The sequence below is a fragment of the Alosa sapidissima genome, chromosome 17, assembly GCF_018492685.1.
Source record: "Alosa sapidissima isolate fAloSap1 chromosome 17, fAloSap1.pri, whole genome shotgun sequence".
NCBI classification, from domain to species: domain Eukaryota; kingdom Metazoa; phylum Chordata; class Actinopteri; order Clupeiformes; family Clupeidae; genus Alosa; species Alosa sapidissima.
Window position 1 is genome coordinate 10,337,360 of NC_055973.1, and position 27,411 is coordinate 10,364,770.

General features: G+C 44.2%; 1 protein-coding gene across 3 annotated transcripts in view; it reads left to right on the top strand.

Annotated features, from left to right (window-relative positions):
* dpp6a (dipeptidyl-peptidase 6a) overlaps positions 1-27,411 on the top strand; it is a 212,425-nt gene that overhangs the window by 11,830 nt on the left and 173,184 nt on the right. Inside the window, exon 1 of one of the 3 annotated variants that reach the window (XM_042067801.1) lies at positions 9,301-9,755. The exons of the other annotated variants lie outside the window; for them this stretch is intronic. Coding sequence (XP_041923735.1) covers positions 9,705-9,755 — 51 coding nt within the window. The 5' untranslated portion in view covers positions 9,301-9,704. Of the gene's footprint in view, positions 1-9,300; positions 9,756-27,411 lie in introns of those variants that run through there. 3 annotated transcript variants of the gene reach the window in all.

Below are 27,411 nucleotides of genomic sequence, written 5' to 3' on the forward strand. Positions count from 1 at the left end.
ATTAGAACCAGGCCCCTAAGAAAAACTGTACAAATGTTATAATTAGAAAAATGAGTCCTTTTTGCATGTAGCAACAAGCCTGTGGAACAGTTTGCCAGGAAATATAAAGATGGTCAGAAGTTTAGGAGGTTTTAAGCTGGCACTGAAAAAATGGCTTACTGTAGATGCCAATCTTAGTGTATTGTTTTTTATTACTGTATTGTCTACATGGATGTATTTAATATATGTATGGATGTTTGATTGATGTTTGGTCTGCTGCCATCTGCCCTGCCCCCCCCCCAAGGGACCACAATGGAAATAAGCCCCAGGGCTTTATTGTGTTATCCTGACTTTGTTTTGTTTTTTTAATGTATGGTGCAAAGCTGTATCATATTTCATAACGAATAGAGTCGAATAAAATCAATCAATCAATCAATCAACTAGGCCCCTCAAAAACGACAAAATTTACGCAGCCTACAGGCTTTTAAGATGACAATTTTTTAATCAACTATCATACATTTTTTTCTAATTACTCTAGTAGTTTGAAGAGGCTGCCATGCATTTCTTGTTAGTGATTAGTCTGTTGAAGTTTCAGATTTCTTTTTCTTCAATTTCCATCTCAATTTCAAAGGGAGGAAACAGTTTGGCGTCTTTATGAATTCAATTTCAGAGAGTGGAATCCAGAACTCTAATAAACATGTGTCATGTCTGGCAGGACTTGTGAGAGACTTGGTGATACCCAAGTGTACCCCATGTACAGTAACCAACTACAGGATGGAAATGTAGCCAGTCTATGCAACAGTGAAGCATGCGATGCAGAGTGCTAGACAACTTTGCTGTGCTCAAGACTTATCTTTGCCGCAGAGGTTTTTAATCTTCACACAATGATACGGAGGGGGGATTTCATGAATATGATCAGTGGGACTTTTTTTCCCTCCACTGCGCAGCTCTACGCTGTGTTGCTTTACCCATGGCTTGTTTCTCCGAGCCATTAGATTGATCCTCGGTAGATGTCGGGATGGCCATTAAAGTCAAGTCATTCCCATTTCATATTCTTGATTAAGTTTTTGCCAGGCTCTCCAAAAAAGATGCCGACATTATTAGTGCGGTAAGAACTCTGCCCCAGAGGTATTGCGGATTTGATTGATCAGATGGCCATTTTTTCGGAGATGGGCTTGATTTGTTTGGTAAATGACTGATGAAATAGATTTGTTTGGAATGATAGGAAGATTTATGGCAGCTACGGATAACAAGTTGAGGGCTAGGCTAACGTCCTTAAAGTAATTTTCCATCTCAGTTTCATTTTTTTTTTGTCATTTGGTGTTGTCTTCTACAAGCTCGTTTTTTCTTTCATTCATTCCAACTGTCATTTTCTCCTTTGTTCTTTTTATCTGTCCTTTGTTCATTCACCCTTTCTTTCTGTTGCAAGAAAACTAGGAAAGATCAAAGCCTCTCCATCCAGCTCATTCCTTTGATCCTTGTTTGTGGGTGTCCAAGGCCTTTGTAAATAACATTTAACATGACTAATGAGACAGGATGGCAAGTTCTCACTTCCATAGGTGCAGACAGATATGATCATCCCACACAAAAACACAATCATGATAACAATGAAACAAAGTCAGATGAAAGTGCTGCGCCTTCCTTGCACGAGATGTGGCTGGTGGCTCCGCCAAGAGTCGAAAAAGTGGGTGAGATCACAGGATCCAGTGGACTGATCCAAGTTACAGCCGAGAAGGAAGCTGCTCTGTGTGATTAGGAAATCACAGCATTTAGGAAACGTTTTGTTCCATTTTCTGGTTTGAGGCTGGATCAAATTAGAAATCAATTAGAAACACATCAAGATACTAATCCACTGGTTACTACAACACTATCCAAAAAGCTTGAGACACTGTGTAAAAAACATAAAAACAGAACGCTGTGCTTTGCAAATCATGTAAACCCTTCATGTATTTGAGAATAGTGCAAAGATATATGATAAGATACGTTCATTTTGAATTTGATGCCAGCAACACATCGCAAAAGAAGTTGGGACAGGGGTGTGTTTACCACTGTGATGCCTCACCTCTTCTTTTAACAACTAAAAACAGTCTGTAAACATTTTGAAACTGAGGAGACTAGTTGCTGGAGATTTGAGAATGAAATGTTTTCCCATTATTGCCCAATATAGGATTCAAGCTTCTCGACATTCTGTCGTCTTCGTAATTGTGTTTTATGTTCCATGATTTCCATTATTCTTATATTGTTGCATTACTGTATGTGCCCACACAGGTTCACACTGAGTGATGAATACCTCTGTATCTTTACTTCTGAGAGACTATGCCTCTCTGGGGCGCTCTTTTTATACCCTATCATGGTGCAAGTTAACCTAATTAGTTGTGCAATATTTCTCCTTGTGTTTTCTTTTAAGTTTTCCAGCCTTTTGTTGCCCCCATCCCAACTTTTTTGAGACTGTTTTTTGTCATCAATTTCAAAATCAGCTTACATTTTTCATCAAATAGTAAAATTTGTTAGTTTCAACATTCAATATGTTGTCTATGTCCTTTTTGCTACTAAATATGGGTTTACGAGATTGGCAGATTATCACATTCTGTTTTTATTTACATTTTACATAATGTCCCAATTTTGTGGGAAATGTTATGTCATGAAGGCATTTTTTTCCTCTACAGCACTGCTGTCTTCTGCATTCTTTCCTCACATTACTGCATGCCTCTAGCCGCCTCTACAGGAAATTACAGGGCATTTGCCTGTACTGTAGATAAAATGCTATGGATTTAACATTTTATTTTCATACAGCCCAATATTATACATGTACACTGATCTCAGGGAGTTTTTTTTTCAGTTGGGGTTTGGTTAGAATGCATGACATCATGATTGCATGGCGTAGCCTAAGCCTACCCATAACTGTTGCCAAATCTTTTATGGACTCATTGAGAATCACTGTTGTGTATCCCCCTACAGCCTGCACAGGGTGTCCACATGCTCCCGGCATGTTAATGCTGATGATTTGTTGGATGTTATGGCTGAGTCGCGTGTCATGTTTAACTCGCTCGCAAACGAGTCAGCGCTTGAATCGACAATCAATGTACAACGCCCAGCCATAAACAAGGGATTTTATGGGATTAAGCGTTGAAGTTCTTCCAGTCAGTGGTTTTTAAATAACTCTGCGGACCTGTCATGCATAAACGCAATCACATTGGTAAGCACACACATGCGCACAGGCCCACACACAAATCTATACATGATCACACAAATACACATAAACACACATACACCCAATTGCAGTTGTTTCATAACATACATAACACAACAACACAGCTGCAACCATTATGATGATATAGAGCTACGCTACCAACGGCGCTACAAATCTTCACTACAAAAGTGTTTGCAGTGCAGGATGCTGACAGAAATCAAGGCCATACAATCACCCTGTGGACCAAGTGTTTGTGCATTCTTACAACACCCAATGTTTACACAAGCGAAGAGCCACATTTCCATGGCCTGTAACAGTAGATCTGAAGACATTGCTATAAAAATGGGACATGGCATTTGGGAGATTTGAGTTTCATCCAGTTTAGTTTCTCTCTCGTGTTGCTTTACATGAAAGACATGCCACAGAAAGGCAGTACCGAGAATTGGAGCCAGATACGGATGAGGAAAAAATTCTGATCAAGGGAGGAACCTTATATGGAGCACAACCCTTTAGAAATCTCACCTTATAAGCATTAGTAGAGCAGAACAATGATAAAAAAAAAAACCAGTGGAAAATGGGTTTGGTTGATTCCCAGACTGGTTCTTTGACTACTGCGGTGTCTTCAGCAAGTTATTCATTTTTTCTTGCAATATATTTCCACCCAGTCATAAAGCTTCAGAAAGTGCCAATGCATGATGTGTTCTGCAGAGTTGGACCTCCACACACTCCCATGTATCAGAAATCAATTTCTTGTGTGTGTGTGTTCACACAGTGATCACTACCGCATTTGTTAGTGCTAATGGTTGGTCTCACTTGCCAGCATGGGTGTTTGGATGTGTGCTTTGATGTGATTCAACACTTTGATCACCCACAAACCATGAAATTTGCAATTTTCTGGCGATTGCCTCAGATGCATGCATCTCCTCTCTGAATACGTTTGTTTGTTTATATTGACAGAAGTCTTTCTCTCTATCACTCTCAATCTTTTTATCTTCTCCCACATCACCGTGTTATCCGTCTCTCACGTTTCACCATGTTCTCTGTCCCTCATTTTATTTCTGATAAATTCTGTATGTGTGTTTATGTGTATGTCTGCCTGTCTTTCTGTCTGTCTGTCTGTCTGTCTGTGTGTGTGTCTACCAGTTTGACACTATGTCTGTGTATGTGTGTATCTTTTCCAGCACGAGTGTGTTTCTCTCCAGAGGAAAATAGTTATTTTTGACCATTCTTGGTTGTCTGTAGCCTGTTTCCCTTCTCTGTTTGAGCAGCCTAGCTCGGGGGGACACTCTGTTGCGATGGTCACACTGATAGCGCCGTTCTGGCCGTGACTCCCGCAGGTAGACTTTTAATTATTTACGAGACCTTTGGAGGAAGCGTGGCATGCTGGCGCTCGAGCACGCGCTAAAGGTGCTGCTCATTTACATTCCGCGAACGGTCGCCATGAGATCACACAGGCTCTGATTGATGGCCCTCTCCGTTGCCCCAGAAACCACCTTGGGGGCTGCGATATGAGTTGTATTTTTCTATCTGCTAACAGACAGCGAAGCATATTCTCTCCCCTCTACTTCATCTTACAAATGACCAAGTTAAGGTGATTTTCGGTGGTGATGCCGCGTTTTTATCCTATGGGGAATAGAGAAGTAGGCATTTCAAAAAGTGATGTGTCTTTGTGGGGGGAAATATTTCATCAGTTCAAAATGCCTCAATGCCTGATAACCCCTTCCCTTGGCTACCGCGGTGCTTGAGATGCTGGTAGCGCACTAACAAGAGGATTAAGTGCACATTACTCCTGACAGGTGCAGGTGGATGTGGAAATGTCTGAGCGATGTGTAGCTGGATGTGTTGATCATTTTGAAATCACATCAGAGCACTTGAGGTGAATCTGTCCTTGTAGACTTAGTTGTGTGTGTGTGTGTGTGTGTGTGTGTGTCTGTCTGTCTGTCTTTGATGTGTGCCTGGGCTCAAGAGCCTTCCATTATATTTTGACAGGCCAAGAAACCTTGATATTGTTGCAGTTAGATTTGAAATGAAATAGTGTTTTAGAGGATCAGCCTTGACCGTATCTCGGATTTAGTCATTTCCACATCTGGTGCATAGCAGACATGGCAGAACCAAGTCTAAACTTTCCCAAACTCCTAGTGATATTCGCCGTCAGTAGTCACCACCATTTCCCCTCCTGCATCAACTAACCAACTTCAATTTCCTGGGCGAGGTGTAAGGAACAGCTGCTGCGAAAACTTAAACTCATCATTCACCCTCAGAGCAAAGCAGGTTAAGGTGATGTATTTGATCTGGGCGCTTGACAGACGCCTGCTGTTCGTGGCAACTGCGCAATTAATATTCAGACGTGGCACACCGCGGCTCCGGGGAGAGCCGAGTCTTAGCTCTTAAACTAATGGCAAACACGAGAATCCCGCCGCAGCGCAGCGAGCGACGCCACTGCCACGAGTAAATCATGATTGTCCCCCTTGCGTCTGCTTTCCTATCCGCACCATATCTTTTAAGCGACACCATGATGGCGAGTGACCCTCTCAAGGTGACCCCCCCCCCCCCCCCCCCAGGTCGCCTCTTTCCACCCCCACCTCCCTTGGTGTGCGCGTGTGCTGCAAATTGAAAGCATAATCTCCGGATTCACTCTCATTGTGTTTTTATTGAAAGGCTAATGGACTGCTAATCGCCAGCGTTGGACTCCCTGCGTGATTAATGCAGATATCACACATCCCTGTGCCATTCATCTACCGAGGAATTCATTAGTGATAGCAATTATCTCAGACCCCGACCGGGCAGGGCATTGAAGGGCAACGGCGGGTGGACGGACGAGACTCTTGCAGATATGCCCGCTCCTCATGGGATTACACAGAAAGTTTTGCGTTTTTTAAGCTTGACCCTTGTGAGGGTCATAGTCCTGCCATTGATCTGAATTTAACCGTATTCCTGGTCGGACATGGTGCTAGCGGGTGTAGTGTCGTTCGTGGTGGGGGTGTGGGGATAGATGTGGGGTAGTAGATAACAAGGCCAACTTTTAGTTCAGAGATGTACAGCTGTGATTTTTAGAGTGGTAGTTTTTTTTTTTGCTCAAATGGAATCCACAAACCTCGGGGTTCTGGAGCCAAAAAGCCTTTTTTCCCCCATCAAAATACCTCAGTTCTCAGGAGCCAGTGATGAAGGCCTCTTTTGAAACAGACTGACTCATTGGTTTGTTTGATGCATTTTCTGATGTTTGCCTGTGAGGCCAGCGAAATGCCTTTTCATTAAAAAAACGGAGATAAACAACTTTCCTATGCTATTCAAATCAATAGGTCTGCCCAAAAGGATTTGATTTCCATTGTTGCTCTCTATTTATTTATCTTTTCATTTCATTTTTTTTATCTTTGAAAAGCCTCCCAAATGCCATAATGCACCAGGCCCAACTTTGGGAGGTGACCCCAGTGCTTTTTCTGAAGGGTAGGACCGCCTCGTGAGGAAAGGCTGCCGGCATATAGAGTACTTCTGTTGAAAATGAAGCCATTGATTTTACGGCATAGTGACACCGTTCAGTATATTGTGTGGAATAATTGCTGTGACCACAATGACTTCTGTCTGTGATACCCCCGCAGGATATCATGACAAATCCATTATTTTTTTCTTTATAAACGTTAGAATTTAGATTACATATTCCATCCAATAGGCGTGCAGCTTTGAAGGGTTATTGCATTTTTTGCTTTTTATGTCGTTGCACAGAGACCCGCAAATGGATAAAGAACCATACACACACACACACACACACACACACACACACACACACACACACACACAATCCAGTATCAGGTAAACTCAACACCACACATCCCTTTAGAGCCCCTCCGCCATCACACATAAACACACTGTCACTATCAGCGTGTGGGGTTGTTGGTGTTTTCACACATGGCAGATCTTCTCCCTGTGAGGTGTGTGGCGGTGGTCCCCGTGGAGGCTGCGCGCTGCTGCCACTGCCATCTTCAGTCAGCCGGTCACAGACTCTCCCCTGAGCCAGGCCAGCCAGCAAGCCAGCCAGCCAGCCAGTCAGCCACACACACACACACACACACACACACACACACACATATCCATCACCCGCCATTTCCTGCTTGACTTTGAACTGCAGACAGCTGCCAGGCCTCCCTCCGAGCCGTCGGAGATGGGGGAGCGAGATGGGCGATTGAATATCTCAGCGCCACACAAAGTTTGCAGCCCGCCGGCCGTGCCTATGAGGTGGAATTACAGCGTTTTGAAGTCTGTGGGCGACATTTTTTTGGGGAGGAAGAAATGGTAATAGTGAAAGTAGTAATAGTTTAAGAATGGAGATATGTCTGGCTGTTAGGCTGCGTGCCTCACATTTTTCATGCCCGAGTAATTAAAAAGTAATTAGACATGTTTGTAGGTGCTCAGAGAGGAAAAACAGAAAGTAATTAGCACACTTCCTCCCACAACCCCAGCAGTATAATTCTTCTGCTATTGTCAAAAAACGAAAAAGTCCCTCTTGGGCATGGTGACAATTCTGACCTGCCAGCACTAACAACAAATTAGTTGCATATTAGTGGTTTATGACATGATGCAACAACATGGGCCCGTCAGCATGTCCCTAGACTTTCAGCAAAGTTCTTCAGTTGCACACCGGCACATTTTTAGAGCATGACATTCAATTTGTACGATGGGCCTCGTCCTTCTGCGCTTTGATTGACATTAAGACTCCATATGGTGGGCTGTACCTACGCTTTGTGGTACTGCTTCTCGAGCTTTCCACTGCACAGCAGGATGAGTTTAGTCCGTCCCCTTCAGGCTGGTGGTGGCTTGCCATTGGCTGGGTCCTCTGGGGGGAATTGATCGGAAGAGTGAGGGGCCTAAGTGTGTTCTTCCGGTGGATGAGTGAGTGTTTTCTTCACACAGCAGGCGGTCAGGAACCATACGCTCCGTAGACAAGGACATGGTGTGCGAGTGGAGAGAGGTGCGAGGAGACGCCGCTGGGCCCTGTGTGACTGGGGCTGCTGTAAACAGGTGGCCAACATGGTTACCCCTTTTCTTTAGTACAATTAAAACCACAGAGGACCCCCGCACAGCTTGTTTGATGGCTTTGTCCATCTCTTTGGCCACTTGTCCAAAGATAACCCTGCACACTGATTTACAATGGGCCAAATCGGACAAGGGACAGACAATTGGTTCTTCATCAGCAATTATGATTTGGCTCTCTCAATGTGTGTGTGGGGGTGTCTTTGTTGATTGCTTGCTTATGCTCACACACACACACACACACACACACACACACACACAGTAGAAGGGATGAGGAAAAGAAATGGCTGCTTCTGCCTTAGGCACAAGGCCAGGCATATTGCTAGTGTCTTGCTGGCTCACCAGGCGTCTAGAGGCACACAGAAAGGACTCAGCTCTAACAACCACCACCAACCCACCACCCAGCCACCCATCGCCCCCCCCTCCGAAAAAAGGGAGGGGGGGATATTGGCAGAGATGAGTTGCCCAGCCATGGGCTGTTTGACAGCTCTGCAGCCTTTGATAGGCTGCCCACTGGGTGGGTCCCTCTGTGGTTTGGCAGCGGTGTAGGTAGAATGGCACTGCCGGGGAAATGCAGAGAGCAAGAGATATACTGGGAAAAGTGGAGCCATGTTGTAGCTGATGTTTATTCTGATTCAGGCCAGGGAAACAAACTGTGTGTGTTCAGAAAGCCTGACTTTAATACCTGTTTCCAGAATGTGTCATAATAAAACGGTTCTAAGCATATATTATTTGTAATTTAAACATATATTATTTGTAATACAAGAATGAACTAAAACGCACTGCACATCTATGCTGTTGTGCAAAAAAAAAAAGATAAATGAAACGTTCATACACCCTGGCAGACGAAGGGTACATGAATTATTTTTTTACAGAATTCCTCGTTGAAGAATAAGAAGAGATATATTAGAAATATATAGAAAGTGTTCTCTCAGTAATACCCTCATTGTCACTGCCCTGGTTTGGTGAATATCTCTAAAGCTATTCAGCAAAGCTAGGCTGTTGCGGCTCCTCTGGCCGAAGTAACGTGTAGGCTACTCCACAGCAAAATGAATGATTATCTACATTCAACCGACTGCGCGCACAACACGCTCTGACTGTCAAGTCTCCGCGGCGGACTTAGCAGTCTGTGGACTCTGTGGGCTCCCTGGTCCCCTTTAATTTGATTTACTATACAGCCATATGCCCCCCCTCGAGCATCAGAAAACGGCCACATCGTACGCACAAACTCGCAAACCACAAACTGCTACCATTCGCAGTAGGTCGGTAACATGCGCACATAGGGACGAAGAGCACGTCCAACGACTGTTATCAATCAACAGGATGTACTTAGGACACCGCGCACAGGAGGAGTCAGATCAATGCTGAGTGAAAACCTGAACAAGCCGAACTAGCGAAGAAGACAGTGGAACGAGCGGAACTGGCAGAGACAGAAACACAGGACATTTATTCCAAAGACTTGTGATACATCGGATCCACTCTAAGACACTACCCGTGGAACGACACAAAGATGAGAGAGAAGAATTTGATTGAAACTGCGAAGATGCAGGGCAACGTGATGGTAAGAGCGAACTATTGTGCAATGTTGCAAAACACTCAGACCTCATACACAGCTCAAATCTTTAAGATCACGAGTAAACTAAGACCAAATAGCTTTGTAATTTGGGTTTGTTAGTACCTGCGTTTATTTTCTTGTAGCCTACCAACACCTCAAACATGTTTGTCGGTTAGTCACGAAACGAGCGCAAATGATGTGAAGGATAAGATAAATAGATTAACTAGAATATGTATTGCATCCTCTTGCATATTTTTCGACAGATGTGCTCAAAAAGAACACGCACCGCTTGCTCCTCTTATCAAAAAGCTACATTTTAACCGCAGCATGGGCAAACTGTTCCATCCATTTAACTCGAAACTTCGCAACTTCCCCCATTGCAATTGGAATGATTTAATGATATCACCCTCGGATGTTTCATTTTCGCTTCGCTATTAGGCATTGAGGGTAGGTCTGACCTTTTCTGTGCCATGCTGGTTAGTGCTTGGAGAGGGAACATTAATTATTTACCACGCCTAAAGCGGACAATCTTAGAATATTACAGCTCCCGTTGGTGTGTCCACAGAGGGCTCTAGGTGAGCTGGTCAAATATCAGCCTACACTGACTTTTAACATTAGCGAGTTGAACTTAAAGAATTGACATTTAACTTTACTTAAGCTACCAGTGCACAGTAATACAGTCTACCATGTATTCTCCATTGGAACGTATGTCTAAACTAAAAGATATGATCAACTGGGTTGTGTCCAATCTTGTTGTTGTAGATAACATCATGAATGATTAGGCCACTATTGATCTGACTATGGGAGCTAATTCACCAGAGGCAGTAACACATGGGGTGAGAGCCTAAGGTAAAGGCATATAGTTAAGTTCACTCTTGTAAGCAATTATTTGACATGTAGTGAACATAATTAATCTTCCAAAAATGCCATGCATTCCATTATTGCTTTGTCAGCAGACTGAAGTGTAGCATGGCACGGTCAGCTTTTCCATGAATGGCTCTTGTGAGTAACAAAGGCATCTGATTGTCTCTCTGCATCTCAATGTGCCCCTCAGCTCCATGCACAGCTGTGGTTTAAACACACAGGCAATCAGGAGCACAGCTGCTAGAATCAGGTCTCTGTGAAAGTAGGTTGTGAGTGCACAGTGTGTGTGTATACGAGTGCGTATATGAGAGCTTGGAGTGTGTGTGTGTGTGTGTGTGTGTGTGTGTGTGTGTTTGGCCATTTTGGTGAAGATCTTTTAGCTTTTCTTTGAGGTTGTTCTGGTGTAACCCTCACACTTTGAAACACTGTGCAGGTTAAAGAGCAGACTCCTCGCACCAGTGAACAGTTCAAAGTGTGGAGGTGTGGAGTTAACGTTGGGACTTACCTGCCCCTCATCACTCCCTTTGTGAGCGATTCGATTTGCTCTTTCACTCTTGCAAGCAACTCCACTGCAGTAAAAGAGTATAACTCCATTAGTCCTGGGGAACATTTAATCTCGGTGTGACCAATCTTTCTGCACTGGAGGAGGTAAATGGAAGAGGGCTGGAGTGTCCTGTGGCCCCCCGAAGCAGCTGGATTCCAGATGCACTTTAACCTCCACTGTGTGATGCTTGGCCACTGTAGCAGCATCAGCACCAGCAGCTGAGACGGGAGTGAGCTGCAATTTTCAGGTGTAAATGCAGCCACACCCAGCTGAGAGCCATGTCTGCTCTTGTTAATCTCAAAATTGCTTTTGGAGGAAGCCAATGTCAGAGGTGCACTTATTATGTACCATTCACAAGAACGACACACATGCTGTATTGGACACACATAAACACACACAAACACACACACACACACACACACACAGACACACACACACACACACACACAAACCATACGGTCTGTTCTTGCTTTTACTGAGAAATGTTTTCCCTTTACAACAGTTCACTGGGTTGAAGGCTGCCTCAAACACATGCAGTTTCCGAAGAATTATTGATTGTTCTTAATCACCGGGCGTTTAGTTGAGCGCGATATCGATTGCTAAGATTAGTTGCTAGCTGATATGTGGACAAACCAGAGTCACTTTGGAAGGTGACGCAGATGGGTGTCACGAGGAAGTGAAAATAAGGGCAGTTTGCACAACCCTTCCCCCACCACCAAGGTCAGGTACCAGACTACACAGGAGCACATGCTGTGTGTGTGCCCAAGGATTTTTGCCTTACCTTTAAACTTGCATTTACTCATGGAGCAGATGTTTTTATTTACAGATAAGGTAAACATCCAGAGGGAATAACTTTCCACATCTGGTCATGAATAACACAGAGAACGACATTGCCAACAACAACAAACAACAACAACAGTTGTTATTCGATAATACAACAGCAATAACAACAACAGCGACTGTAGGGAAGATTGTAGTAAAGACGTGAGGAATAAATATGGAGTTCTCCATTTTGACACCTCCCCATCATCCTCTTTGTGAACCTCCACTCCCCTCCTTCCCCGTATTGACATCCTGCATCTGGACAGCGATGGAGGAGCAGCACTGGTAGGGGATGTTGTTCCCTGCTGAAGGTTGTTCTGCTCCACCGGGGGCCCAGGCTAAACTTAGCGCAGTCCAGGACCTCACGCTGGGCACCCCTAATTGTAATAACAGGGAAAGCCCTGCACAGTGGGGATCCGCACGAGCACTTAGCGCTCACGCGTGCTGGACAACCAACCAGCCAGCCAGTCAGCCAGCTTCAACTCTCCACAGGGGCTTCTGGGTCCTTACTGAAGAGTGTGGCTTTTGAAAATAGAGAAAAAGGAGAGATGAAAGATAAAGGCTTCCTGCATGAAGTTTGCGTAGAGCTGCTTTTTTTTAAATATCAAGTTAACAAGGCCCAGAAAACTTTTGTAATTGGGTCAGCAGCTTACACTCAGTTTGATGTTGTTGTGTTTGCTGCACTTGGTTAATGATGCATGAATGTTTATGTGGATGAATATGCATCTGTGCTTCTTAGTGTTACTGGCAGATGTGTTAAACAAAGTTAAGTAGGAATATATACACTTTTAGTTATATTACATTATTGTTTATTTGTTTTGAATTTAATGACAGCATAACCAGATGGTACAAATGTATGCCAATATATTCTGTTTCAATTAACGCCTTGGCTAATTTGCCACATACGCAATTAAAAGATATTTTCACATTTCCAAATAAATGAAAAATGATTTCTTAAATTTTATCCATGGCTTTTACAGGAAATGTGAAGTGGCTGGAGTGGTGATGTGTGTGTGTGTGTGTGTGTGTGTGTGTGTGTGTGTGTGTGTTGAAGGGATTACTTTGGCTACACGTTGGCTTTGTCTGTTGATATCGATTCACCAAAGATTCCTTCTTTTTAGCAGAGAGTGAGGGTGGTCATCATGCAGAATATTCTCTTGTCAGTTACAATACTGCAGTGCTTTCATGGAGACATGTTTTCAAGGCTGGGCTTGATTCACATTCTAGTGCTCTACAGACAATATTTTCTATGGGCTTTGACCACAAATGACTCATTTTGCAATAATACATACATGTAAATAAGGAAATGTCTAGACTGAATGTGGAGTGGGCATCTCTCCCAGTACAGGGACAAGTAGCTTAGTTCTCATGACAAGCCTGTTTTGAGCGTGGTAAACGGTGACAGGACATGTTATGTCACCTCTATTGCCCCTGGGGGGGTGGAGGGGGGGGGGGGGGGGGGGTGTTGGAGGGCTCGAAGGAGGCTGAAGCTTTCAGGAAGCAGAAGCTGAGATTTCTGTCCTCAGGAGACGTGACTCATCTGAGTTGTCACGCTGCACGCGCCTCTACTCTCTCCGCTCTCCACACCACACACACACACACACACTCTCCCTGACAGTTGAAGGCTGCTTGCCTCCCTAGGAGTGTGAATGCTGTTGAAGGGCCAGATCTAGGTTAACTGGTCCTTGTACTGTACCACCGATGAGAGGAGGGAGTCAGAAAGTAAAGGAAAAAGACAGACAAAAGAGAGGAGAAAAGCTAAATAGTATTAAAAACCCAACAAAATCTATAATAAACCTAACAGAAATGGCTTTAGTTGTCAACAAACCTTCCACTCTCTCTTATGGTTTCAGTACACATTATTAGAATGTCATCTTAGATCTTATCTTCTAAAGCAAAATGTCCATCTGAGTTTACTTCCAGATCCATGTCTGAGTTTTATTTGATTGAAGTTGGACTGTGAGAGGTAGATGGGTCTAAAAAGGTGTGTGTTTGAGTGTGTGAGTGTGTGGTTTAGAGTTAGGCAGGCGGATATGTGATTTATAGCGACCTTTATGGGGGACACCTTTTCTCAAAGCCTGATCCCCGCATTGGTGGGGTTTCATTAGGCTTCTGCCGAATCCATCACCTTTTACGTTTCTCTCAATGGCCATGTACCGTTTACACACACACACACACACACACACACACACACACACAGACAGACACACACACACACAAACACAAGAACGAGAACAAAAATGCATTGTACTCATACACACCACAGACCTTCTCTCAAACATAATCATACTAGGCTTCTTGCATAATCACACATAAGCCACACACACATTCTTAAGATCCATTGTCTTTCACCCATATACCTACCAACATTAGAAGAGTTCTGATAAACATCTAGTCCTGGAAAGTTCCATTGATTACTAAATCCTTATTTACCTGCAAGTATTGTGTGCATGAATGGTGTGTTTACCAAGGTATTATCTCAGAAGCAAACACTGCACAGATAAGACGCACGCACACATACACATACACACACGCACACACACACACACAAGAACATGTGAATGGGAACTGCTCATCCATTTGTGCAGCATTCTGTTGGCTAATTAAATCTGGTCTTTATCTACTTGGATAATTCAAGCCATCTTCTTGAACTGCTATTAGACCAATCAATATGATACTCCCCCAGGGATTTCTTTCTTTCTCTCTCTTTTTTGTTTCCAGGCATGTGAGGTGCATGGATGTTACATTTGATGGGGCATATTTGCACATGTGTTAACGAAGAAGGAGCAGATATGGAGAATGGGTTATCATGACTTGCACACATACAGTAGATGGTAGGGCTGTAACGATATGCGATTCGAAACCGAAATCGCGACACTCATATCCACGATACTGTGTCGCGGTATGAAAAGGCAGAACCGCGACACACTCTTTCTAGTGTTTCAAGTGCTTTGCAGCTTACGCGGCTGTATAAGCAACACACTCCCGCTTTACTTACCGGTAGCCTTCGTTGTCCAAAAATAAATAAATACATAATAATTCCATACCTCTTGTTGCTTTCATTGTAGACTATGTGTTCAGCTTTACCAATCAGTATAGGAGTAAACCCCCTCTCCTTGCCCCGCTCTCTCGCTCTCCCTCCCTCTCCTGCTCAGTGAACACGCGCGGCTCCGCCAACACAATCCAAATAAAACATTCACATTAGTGAAAGCAAGGACGCATAGAAGAGACTAGCTAAATTACTATTAAATCCGCTCAGCATCATTAGCATGCTGCACATATTTGTAAAACTCTTGCATTCAAGTTGTCTGATCATCTCAATACCAAAACGTTTCCCAAAAGGGCCTGTCCCAAGGAGAACAAGTATTACCTTGAAACTTAAACACACACGGGGAAACTGAACAGTCCAATCAGTAGACTATGATAAGATGATTTTCAGGCTTCAACCAGTCAGCTGAATTAAAGAGGTAGAGTTGTAATTATATATAGTAGGCCTAGGCTATAGGTTAATCTGCATACAGTGTGCTGTCACAGGCTAACTATCAGACATTCAGTAAAATCTTTTTTATATCAGGATATAAAATAATACATTAAATCTGTATTTATTGCGATATATCCCTATTGAAAGTGCAGTATTGAAATTGGAAATCTGCATTTATTTCTCTCTCTCTCCCTCTCTCTCTCTCTTTTTCTTTGTGTGTGTGTTCTTTTTCTGTGATAGTAGAATATTGTCCCCGGCTAAAAAGGACCCGACACATTCAGCGGCCTGCTCCCCCTGCTCCTTCCTTCCCCTGTTCCTGTCTGTTGCACATTCTCCCCAGTCCAGAGCAATCAATCACCGCTTAGCCAGGCGCTACCGTTCTGGACTGGAGCAAAGGAAAGCAGAGCAAAAAAAAAATATAATGAGTTTACAATGGATGAATATTTCATTGCAGCTTTTTGCCTCCTCCTGTGGTTTCCTGCTCCCAGCGGTCCATAGAGGCACATATTAAGCATGTATTTATTATGAATGAATGTAATGGCTGCAGCAAGCCCTTACTAACATAATGTGGCAGCCTGTGTGTTGCTATAAATTAAGCATGTATTGTTCCATTTGCTATCATTGTGATTACTGTTGAGAAATATGCCCCGTTTCATGCTAAGTTATTAGATTCGATTACAGTGCAGCAAGCCGCGCGTGGCCAGTTAACTTTGGCCAGGATTGATTAGACCGGTGGGCTTGGAGGGACCTGGAGGAGTGTGTGTTCATTAATTTATTTCACATTTACATTTTTTTGTCATCTAGCAGAGGCTTTTATGCAGGGCAGCTTAGTGCAGAGAAGGGAGGATATTTCCTGCAATACTTCTGCACTTTGAGGATCCCAACCCTTAACCTCAGGATTGTCTGTAACTGTGTTTCATTGGGCTAGAGACGGGGATGCCACTGATTTATCTGAAGTGCTATAAATATCAAGCACTTAGTGGCTGCTGTTAAGCTGTTAGTCATGGGTTGGGTGGGATTGGTTGGGTTGCATGCTCTTTTGGCTCATAACTCATAACTTCTTCCCACAACACTGGTTTGTTTGGAGGTTAGATTATGAAAATTAAGACACTTAATGGAGATAGTTCTTCCCAGTGTTCTCTGCCTTCATCACTGTGTGTTTGTGTGTGTGTGTGTGTGTGTGTGTTTGTGTGTGTGTGTGTGTGTGTATGTGTGTGTGTGTATCTGTGCGCCGCGGATACATTTGTTTTGGAAGCTAATTTATATCTCTGGCTGAGGTTCACAGATGCCATGTTGAGAGTCTAGAGAGGACCAGAGTTCACGTAACAAATATTGCCACATGTACTGTAATTAGATGCTAATTTGGCAGCATGCTTCAGAGATGAGAGGAGGGGGGGGGGGGGGGGGGGGGTTTGCCTCCGAGGCTCTCATTTACAAATCAGCACCTGTGTGTGTGTGTGTGTGTGTGTGAGAGAGATAGAGAGAACACGTGTGTCTGTGTGTGTGTGTGTGTGTGTGTGTGTGTGGTGTGTGTGTGTGTGTGTGTGTGTGTGTGTGTGGTGTGTGTGTGTGAGAGAGATAGAGAGAACACGTGTGTCTGTGTGTGTGTGTGTGTGTGTGTGTGTGATGGAGAGAAACAAAATAGAGACTATACACTTCCACTTTTAGAGTAGGCCCTCAAATTGGAGTAAGCGTAACTCCCTGTACATAAAGTGCTTTTAAGCTACAAGTCCAGCTGTAATAACACATGAACAATCCCCCCAACCAATAACCAATCTTGCCTGGCTGTTATTTAATTCTGCTACCACTGGAGGAAGCCATGTTCCTGATAGCTTGTGTCAGCACTATCAAGAGATACTAACAGTGCTTACTGTATGATATTAGTTTGATATTAGTATTAAAGCTCAACAGAATATGATTACCAGAAGTCCACCCCTACCCAATTAGTAGACTCATCTGAATTGGGTGAGATAGATCAAATAAGAAATGAAGGAGTATCACTGACAACAGAAGAGTTGTTCTGCAGGAGGCCTGTGCTGTGGTGTGGAAAATTGCAGCAGTGCTGTGCATTAATGATCATTTCCTACTGCTGTGCTCATTAGGCCTCTACTGTCACACGCAGGCCCCCACTATGCACTGTGTTGAGTTGTAATGTGCTGTGTAGCTGTGCAGTGTGTGTGTGTGTGTGTGTGTGTGTGTGTGTGTGTGCATGCGTGCGTGCAGATATGTCTTTGTCTGTGTTGGGTTATGAGATATATTCAGTAACCATCTAGGTTAAAGCCAAAAAAAGATCCATACTCCAGTTCTCTCCTAACTGAAGCCCCACTTGGGGCTTACAAAGGAAAATGGACATTTCACCATTTAAGGACCTTTGGCTTACAACTGTCAACTTTTAAATCAAATAATAGATTAATTGAGTGTGTACTGGTTTTTTGATAATGTATCAATAAAACGCACATGTAGGTTTGAAAACAAGGTAGATTGAAAATCCATTCAAGCCAGGCCACAAGGGGGATTTTCAGTCAGACCTGCACAGATGTTTGTCGGTGTGCTTTTATAAATTTATATTCTGGCACATGCAAATGGTAGCGCTACATAAATATTAAGATCAAAATAGGTGAAAATGTACAAAAATGCTGTATTGTATTAAGTATTCATTAAAACACTAGCCTGTGTTGGTTGTGAGTTTTATGAATTGTCTTCATAGCATAGCATTCAAAGGTATGTGTGGCTCTGTGGATATCATCGCTCTATCATTCTCATATTTACACATTTTCAAAGAGGCTTCAGAATAGAAAGGACAGATGTCTTCTGAGAAAGCTTTCCTCTACTCATGGACCAGAGTAGAATCTCCTTACAATCTCCTTAGAATACTCCTTGCATTTGCACATTTAAATATCTGAGCGTCAGCCATGCCAACTCCATAAGCATTTTTGAAAAAGCAAACAAAAAAATATAGCAAGCCTTATAGCCACATATCACATGCCTAGTTTTGTCAATCCATAAACAAACATTTAAAAAAATTCCATTACTGCAGGCTCTAGCGGCTGTGAGCATAGCCTTCGTCAACAGAATGTGGTCAGAATGTGTGACATTCATCTGTGGGTTTTCATTGGCATTTTCAAATCTCTCGTTAACCTTCTGCTGGCATTCATCTAATGCCATTTCAGCGGGCTGACCTTGGTGAAAGACCTTGCCTTCTTATTTTCATCTGGTTTTGATGAGAGCCCCCGTTTCATTCTGTTCATTTTCCCACCCTCTGTTTGTTTTGAATGTTTCAATGAAGTCTATTTTTTTATTAGAATTTTTTATTTTTTTATTTCAGTAAGTGTCATGCTCTTTCTTTCTAAGCGAGAGCAGTGTTTGGCTTTGAAAGATACAGTAAAGAAAACCATCAAAGTTTTCCTTTCCTCTCTGGTAAATATAACTTCCTTGGCTAACCTCAATCTCAGTTTAATGTGCATTGCGAAAGAGACTATGGTCTCAGCCATATAATTGAATGAAGTTTTTTTGCTTTAAAAATGCTAAGGTCAAAAAAGGTCTCAGTAGAACAGTACATGTGTCATCTGCTGGGCATAGCTGATGCCTACTGGTGGAATATGCACAAAATACCTTTCTCCTCCTCTAGACAACAGATGACCCAGCATTCATCTGCATCAATTCTGTCTCTGGCAGAGGAATCCATTGAACGGCAAGGCAGAGTTTGGTTTGATATAAAACGGCATGGCGGAGCTTGGACAGACACACACACAGACACACAGACACAGACACACAAACACACACACACACACACACACACACACACACACACACACACACCAAAAGACTAGTAAAAATTGTTCCAGAAGGCGGACATGGCATAAGAATACTTTTGCTTCCTCTTTTATATCTCTTAGTGCTGATGGTAATCAGCTTTTGTCTTCTAGCATAATATTATTTTAATTAGATCATTGAAGGTAGCCAGACAGGGAAATGCAATAACACCTGTTAGACAGGGAGACAACATACCCCCTGGAAACATTAGCTGGAATGTCAGTTCCTGCTAAGCCAGGGGGCTGCACTGTATGTCTAAATTAACTTTTAATGGCAAGTCTTCATTTTGCGTTTATAGCCATTTGCAGAACTTATTATTTTTTTCTTCCTCTTCTCTCCATCCATCCCTTTGTCCCAGCCTGATTTTACTCAATCTGCTCAAAAGAACTGTTACATAATGGAAACAATGGCTCTGCTGGAGCAAAGCTGTCCCGCCTCGTTAATTGGTGCCTTCTCCTGGCTGACAGATGACCCCTGGCGAGTCCATCGTCATTTCCCTTTCGCTCTCTCGCAGCACCATGCAGTCTCGCTCTCTCTCTCTCCCTCTCTCTTCAGCTCTCCTTCTGTAGTAATAGCAGCGGCCGCCCGCCGAAAAAGCTGGACCCTGGCTGACCCCTGTGTGCTGCTGCATTATCTCCCACGGGGTAATTGCCCGTCACTAAATGGAAACCATGCCTCATTTGTCTTTCACTCGACCGTGCCTGCCGTTTAATCCAGCTACACGGCCGGCCAGACTGCCTTCCACTTGCCCGTTCGCATAGGCCCTAGACACCCCACACTCGGAACATCCACCCCCCACCCCCCGTTCTCCTCTCTCACCCGCACTGCCTTTAAAAGGAGATGTGTCATCAGCGTGGGAAATTGCGGGGCCGTCGTGCCTTGGCAATGACTTCCCCCTCACCACCCCCACCCCACCCCCATTCAGCTGTGGTGAGATTACCGAGGTGAGATGGGAAGGAGGTTGTATGTAATAGAAGTTGTATTACATGGTTGTGCCTTAGTGGCCTCCAAGCTGGGGATTGGAGTTTGAGTGGTGCGTTTGTGCGTGACTTTACATGTGAATCACACAGAAGTGCCCCATAAGTGGAGGTGGTGACTGACAATGTGGTCTGAAGGTCTTTGAGACTGCGCAGATGTACTCTTCCAGCATATGAGGCCAATCTACAAGTGTCCTTAGGTAGAGCTGTAGCCTAACATGGATAGAATATGCTTTTAATTCGCCAAAGGTTGTTGATATTTTAGCTGAACACTCATTAATATTACACCCCTCCTAAAGCTCCATCTTGAAATGTTTATAACTACAACTACAGGACGATGCCGACTTTAAAAACGAACATATAGAAGATTAGAATTGCAGCCTGTACCTGCAAACGTCATTTAATATATTGTGAATGCAGATCTTGATAGTTGCAGTGTACCCATATTAACCCAATTATACTGTACACTCACAGAAACAAACACATTTATCATCTCTTATTTTAAAATGGCTGAAAATACATGAGAAAATTAGATTTTTCCCACATTTTCTCTGGCTCAGTACATTTGACTTTTCAGAACTAAGTTGAACCGCTTGTTCTTTTTGTTGCTGGGCACTGTATCACTGTTTCAGTAGACCTTCTCAATAAATGTTTAAAAACAAATGGGCGTTCTCATGAGCTTCCGTTGAGAATCCCTTGTCTGGTGACGGTCGTTTCTCACTGTCACAGCAACTTGTGCTCTGTGGGCTTTAGTTTTACTTGTGGGTAAAAAGAATGACTCTTCGATTCAGTTCAGCTCATTTCATTTATCACAACACTGACGGAAACCCTTAGGTTTATCGACTTGTTTCTGATGAAGCCTGACCATCATTTATTAGCCTTCCAACCCCCGCCTGTCCAGTCTGTCAGCATAGACTGGACCACTGTCGTGGCTATGTCAAGAGTCACGCGTGGAGATTGACAAGAACATTTTGTTTAATGGATCTGCAGCACTGTGTGGAGAGGGGGGCGGGGGGTCAATTGACTGATGAGCTTTGGGACAGTTGTCGCAGTGGTATCCGAGAAATCACCTCTCCTATTGATTGCCTGATTTATTTCACCATCTGCAGCAAGGGCTTTGAGCCGTCATGGAGCAGGCAAAATTCTTTGAATGCGAAGTGAGTTAAAAAATGGATTTACTTTTAGTTCTCAGCAGTTACTTTTTAGTTACTTTTTAAGGTACTTTTTGAGCACATGTGCGTTAGCAACACTGCTGAAACTTGCTGTGGGTGCAGCACGTGCATTGTTTCCCTAAATTAGCTGTAGATATATTTCCGTGACAGCGAACCCCAGCAAAACTGCACTGGAACAGAATTGAACTGCGGGCATCTGTGCTCCGCAGAGCTCACCCATCATTTTAAGGGGCCTTTGGTTGTCATGCTAACAGCTTCTCTGCTAGTGAATAATAGTCATGCATCTGCAGCCTTGCGTGGCCCAGGCAAGCTCTGTGCGCGGCTGCCACGGCAACCTGAATTCTATCATCCCCTGTATGCCATCTATATTTAATAGCAACTAACCTCAGCAAAACTGCCACATAGATGCCATTTGCTGGGGTTACATTTGATCGTGATAGTTATTTGTATGTCAGACACATGCGCATAGGGAAAGCTTTGATGGATGGAGTCGCCAGCTAAAACAGAGGTGACCAGGAGCTGTCTCCCGGAGGTCAGAGACGTGTTTTTAGTGCCGGCGAGTGTCTGCAGAGTGCAAAGGTCCATGAGTGTTAATCAGCCGCCAGACATCCGCAACTGCGCGAGTGGCTGCGTTCGCTTAGAAAGGCCAAAGCCGAGCTGTTAGAAGTTCCTCCGCTCCACCCCACCGCCGTCCAAATTGGTGTCAGTTGTCACCTTTTGTTCGCTCATATACCGTTAAGTGTCACCCTCCTCCCCTACACACTGCTGCACTGACATTTGCAGTGAAGGCATGTGTCACTCAGTCTCCCCTGCCTTCCTCATAGGGTCACGCTAAAGACAGTACTAGCTCTTAGCTACACAAAGATGTTTTCTTTTTTTATTTATTAACAGGAAAAACAAATGGAGATTGTGATCAGTGCAGAAGAGAAGGAAGGGCCCGTCTTGTATTAGGCCCGACAGGAGGTGATGCGGCTGCTATTAGAGGATAATAGAGTCTGATGCGGCTCATTGGACTTTCTCAGGCTATTGCGTATCGTGGCACTATTTTTTCGATGGCAAATTACTTGTGAGGACGAGCCGTCCCCTAATGGCTACTTCTAATGCAGAGCTAATGTGGTGGTCAGGGCTGCTCCCCTGGATCGGAATGGAACCATTCCCTAGATGGATCCTGACCAAGTGGGGCCATTTTCTTTTGTTGAACCGTTCATTCATAATGCTTCACCACATATTTTATACTCAGCGAGAGTGGTCAGATTGGTTGGGATTTAAAGGTTGAAGTTGAAGGTGAATAAGATTTCTACATTTTATGATGGTAGTCCTAGACATTTTTGAAGATTTGGACTCTGTGAAAGGCTACCAAATATCACTGCACCCTCATAGTTATTCCACATGCAGATATGCCTTCCAGCTCTCCTGTGTTTGTAAAGCACTCTTTGATCTCACATCTAGGAGCCATGCTGAAGCTAATAATGATTATTCAAGTCAAGACGCTTAGTAGCATTTTTAAATGATGTGTGTACACAAACACACACACACACACACACACACACACACACACACACACCCTGACACGTACACACACAAACACAGCCAGTGTCAGAGGACCTGTTTAATCATAGGTGCGACACGGTAGGACTGTATAAGTCGTGCATTTTACGGGAGGCTACTCTCCTTTCAATTCAGTGGCAAAGGCAGTGGCCCCATCATTTTGCCTGGATGCAAGCCAGCACAGGAAATAAAAGTCAGCCGCTCCCTCCTAGCCACCCCACCCCCCTCCACACTCCCCTCTGCTCTCCTTATTACCCCATATATCTGCCCGTAGTGCAGGGGCAACCACTCAGACTGGCACTGGCACTGCTGAGGGACGCAGATGGTGTAGACCCGCGGACCCTGAGACTGACCAGGAGGACAACGGACAAACTGGGTTGATGACATTTTAGGGAAATAAAAAAGACAAGATTTAAAAATGACTGCAGATGTGATGGTAAATTTAGAGAAAGACCACATGAAGTCAAATGGAAGGACCAGTTAGACACTCACACAAATTTGAGAGCTTGATATCCTGACTTTTAAATATTTCAACCTAATGAAACCAAAGTAGTGTTTTTAAATGCTTGCAATCTTTAGAATCTCTCACAAATCTTTCATTAAAAAGTTCTCTCTGAGAAGAAAACCCACCGCGAGTAATGCGTCCTTCAGACCCCTGTCTGGGGATGGCGAGGTAGCTGTCTTTTGTGATTGTTAGATTGCTTGCTTTATGCTCAGATTCCATCTCTTTGGCCTTGGAACACACTCACTACTGATTCATACTCACTCTGATGCAGGACACCTAGGCACAATGCTCATTATTCTGCTTTTAGTTTGCCAGATACATTATATTTAGTTTGCCAGTATACATTGGCTTCTCCAAAGGCCTATTTAATCCAGCCCAAAGACTGCATAACGATGATGGCACTTTGATGATGGAAGAGCTGGGTTTAAAAGTGCTCGTAAAAGCACTAAATAGATTGCCGTTTGTATTCTACATCTCCCCATCAATGTCAAGTAATCACAATTTTGAAAGAGAAGGAGACCTGGGTTAATGGCAGAAAAGCACAACTCTCTGATCAATCTCTAGCTTTACCACAGCTATGCCCACCAAGAGAAAAAAAGAGAAAACAATCCATCAGCACACAGTCAAATGGAACAAACTTTTGGCCTTGTGCCTTATGTATCCATATTCACTCTCTGAACAGTACATTTGCAGGGCTGTTTAACATCCAAACGCCTGTGAAAATGCTTCACCCATGCATTCCGTCCCCAGAGCTAACAGGGACCTTATGCTCCGCGCTTTCATATATTCTCCAGCACACACACTGTGCTTATGGGAATGTGTTTGCTGAAAGGAACTGTGGCTGGGGGAGTTGATGGCATTCCCTGTGGGGGCCGTATCAGCGTTTTGCCTCCCGCGATCTCGCTCCGTTCTCTCTGTGTAAGCGACTCTCCGAACCCACAGCTGAGTGAGGAAATGAGTGAAGATAACGTTGTCTAGACAAATTTGTCACTGATATTTTTTACATGCTCATTCGCCACCGATGAATACCAATGAAAGCCCTTGATAGAAGGTTTATTGTGTTCTGTAGTCTGTTTAGTCTGTTTACCTCATTCTTTTCTTCTTTGAATACATCTTGTGTGTGTGTGTGTGTGTGTGTGTGCGTGTGTGTGTGACGTGTGTGTGTGTGTGTGCGCGCTTGTGTGTGTGTGTCTGTATGTGTGCATGTGTTTGAGTGTGACTGTCACCCAAGCCATTTGTCAATTTGTGCACTCCTCTTGTTGTCCTGCCGTTGTTCTTGGTGTCGGAGGCTTTTAACGAGCTCCATTCCCAGCGCCCGAGTGTGCCGCTGTGCGTTTGTGCTCCTCCTCGAGAACCGTCTGCTAAGCAAAGCACAAAAGAAATGAAACATTACATCACCCGCCACAGATTCCCTGTCTGGTGTGGAAATGCAATAAACTGCACATTTATGGCCCGTGGGCTCATCTAAAGAGGCGAGTGAGTGCCTGTGTGTGTGTGTGTGTGTGTGTGTGTGTGTGTGTGTGTGTGTGTGTGTGTGTGTGTGTGTGTGTGGTCCATGATTCTCCACAACAAGAGGGATGAGAGAAAAGGCAGGACTGATGCCTGGGTAGTATTTCAGCCATGTTCACACATAAACAAGCGATACTGCTTTCTCTCTGAGCCACTTAAAGGACAAAATCTATCGCCTTTGAGACTGGAGCTGCGGAGCCTCCATTACTTATGATGAAGCGAAGGATGCAGGGAGAGAAAGAAAGAAAGAGAGAGAGAGAGAGAGAGAGAGAGAGAGAGAGAGAGACAGAGAGAGACAGAGAGAGACAGAGGAGGGCAGGAGGGAGAAGTAGACGGGGGAAACTGTATGGAGCAGAAATGGATTTCAGCACTGCAGGCTTTTGACAGGACGGGAGGCTGCAGGCGGGTCTGACGCGGTGCCTCTGAGGTTGAGGGCCTGGCTCCTCATTACTGCGGGTGATGGCCAGGCGGATTAGCACAGATCCTTATGGGACTGGAGGGCTTTCAAGAGGGGAGATTACTGGTCTAGTGGAGGTCAGCACATTCTGCTCACCTGGACACCAGTGCCACACTCACATACAGGATAAACAAACAAACACACACACACACACACACACACACACACACACACACACACATTTTGACCTGATCCTAAATCCGGCTTAATGCTGAACAACATCAGATGCGATCTCAAGAACACACAGTTTTGGAGAGGTTAAGACCAAAACCACACACACATATAGAAGCGTGTAGAGAGCTTTGCAAAGAAACTGAGCCCAACCACCCCCTAACACACACACACACACACACACACGCACACGCACACACACACACACACACACACACACACACACACACACACACACACACACACACACACACACACACACACACACACACACACACACACACACACACACACAGGTTATTATGGCCCAACAGCGCTCAGCTTCAAAACCAGTAGCAAGGTCACACACTTGCAAATGAAACACCTTCTCCAGTGAGGCCTGTCAGACTACGCAGTGAGATGAGATGCTCGCGGAGAATCAACACGGTGTGTCACCCACTATACACACACCCACACCCCCCCCCCCCCCCCCCCCCCACACACACACACACACACACACACACACCCGTAGATTTGCACATGGGGATCCAAAAGTAAAGGTATTAACCAAGGGCCTGCTACTTGGTCTGCATGTGATTTCGTATTCTTTATTTCTGAAGTGAGCTTCTACACACACACAGCAGCGCACACACAGCCTTGTGAATGAGTAAATGGCACATCTGTTTGTGCTGTCCTTCCACGTTCTCTCCGGGAGATACGTGCTCTAAAGGGAGGGACAGAGGGACACAGACAATGTGTGTGTGCCTCTAATGACTTGTATTTGTGTGTGTGTGTGTGTGTGTGTGTGTGTGTGTGTGTGTGTTTATAAGACAGATGGGAAGAGAGAAAATGAGGGAGGAAATTCTCCTCCAGGCGCCCCAGCTTACCTCTGGGAAACTCCCGCGCCCTGGAGGAACCAATCAGAGGAGAGAGACACGTTAGGTGGGTTCCCCTACCACAGGGACCCTAGAGGAGCTGGGGGCTCAGTGCAGCTGAGATGCTCTCATGCAAATGTCTTCATCCTTCACCGTCTTCCTCTGTTCCCTTTGCATATGTCTGTTCGCATTTTTTGACTTTAACAACTATGTCACACCTTCTTCCCTTGTAGCTATGTAATTTGTGTGTGTGTGTGGTGTTGGTAATCATTTTAGTCATAGGGCAGACTGTATTCCTCACACAGTTCTTGATGCTTTCTCACACCCTGTACAACAATAGCCTGCCCTAGACAGATTGTTCTTATTCCAAAACCTTTTTTAAAAGATCTGTCACAGTTTTAATTAGATTGAACAAATTGCCCAGGTGGCAGAGCTCACCCTCCTCATATTAATTGGTACAGTCAGGCATATGATGCTATTTACTGTCATTTAGACCAACGTAAATGAAAGCAAACAATCAGATAGATTATGTCATGTGGGTGTTGTGTGTTGTGTGTGTGTGTGTGTGTGTGTGTGTGTGTGTGTGTGAATGTGTAAGTGAGTGAGTGCTAGTGAAACAGAGAGCTAAAGAGTGTGTGATAGAAAATCAGGTTCCCCCCTACGGAGAGCCAGTTGGCGTAGTGATGAAGGGAGTCGCTTGATTGTAAGAAGTGGTTACATTGCAAGGTCCAACTCTAGCTAACTGGCCCATTATTCACTGGCGTTAGTGTGTAATTCAGCCCGTTTCTCTCCTGCCAACGGCCGAGGTGGACCAGCTGTCAGAAAGAAAAGCAGGGTGGCCCTTAGATCTCGACTCTAGCTCCTCTCGGCTGTAGTCCCACAGGGACAGACTGCAGCACGCTGACACAGAAGTGAGAAGCATAGCCATCATTTCACATCTCGTGT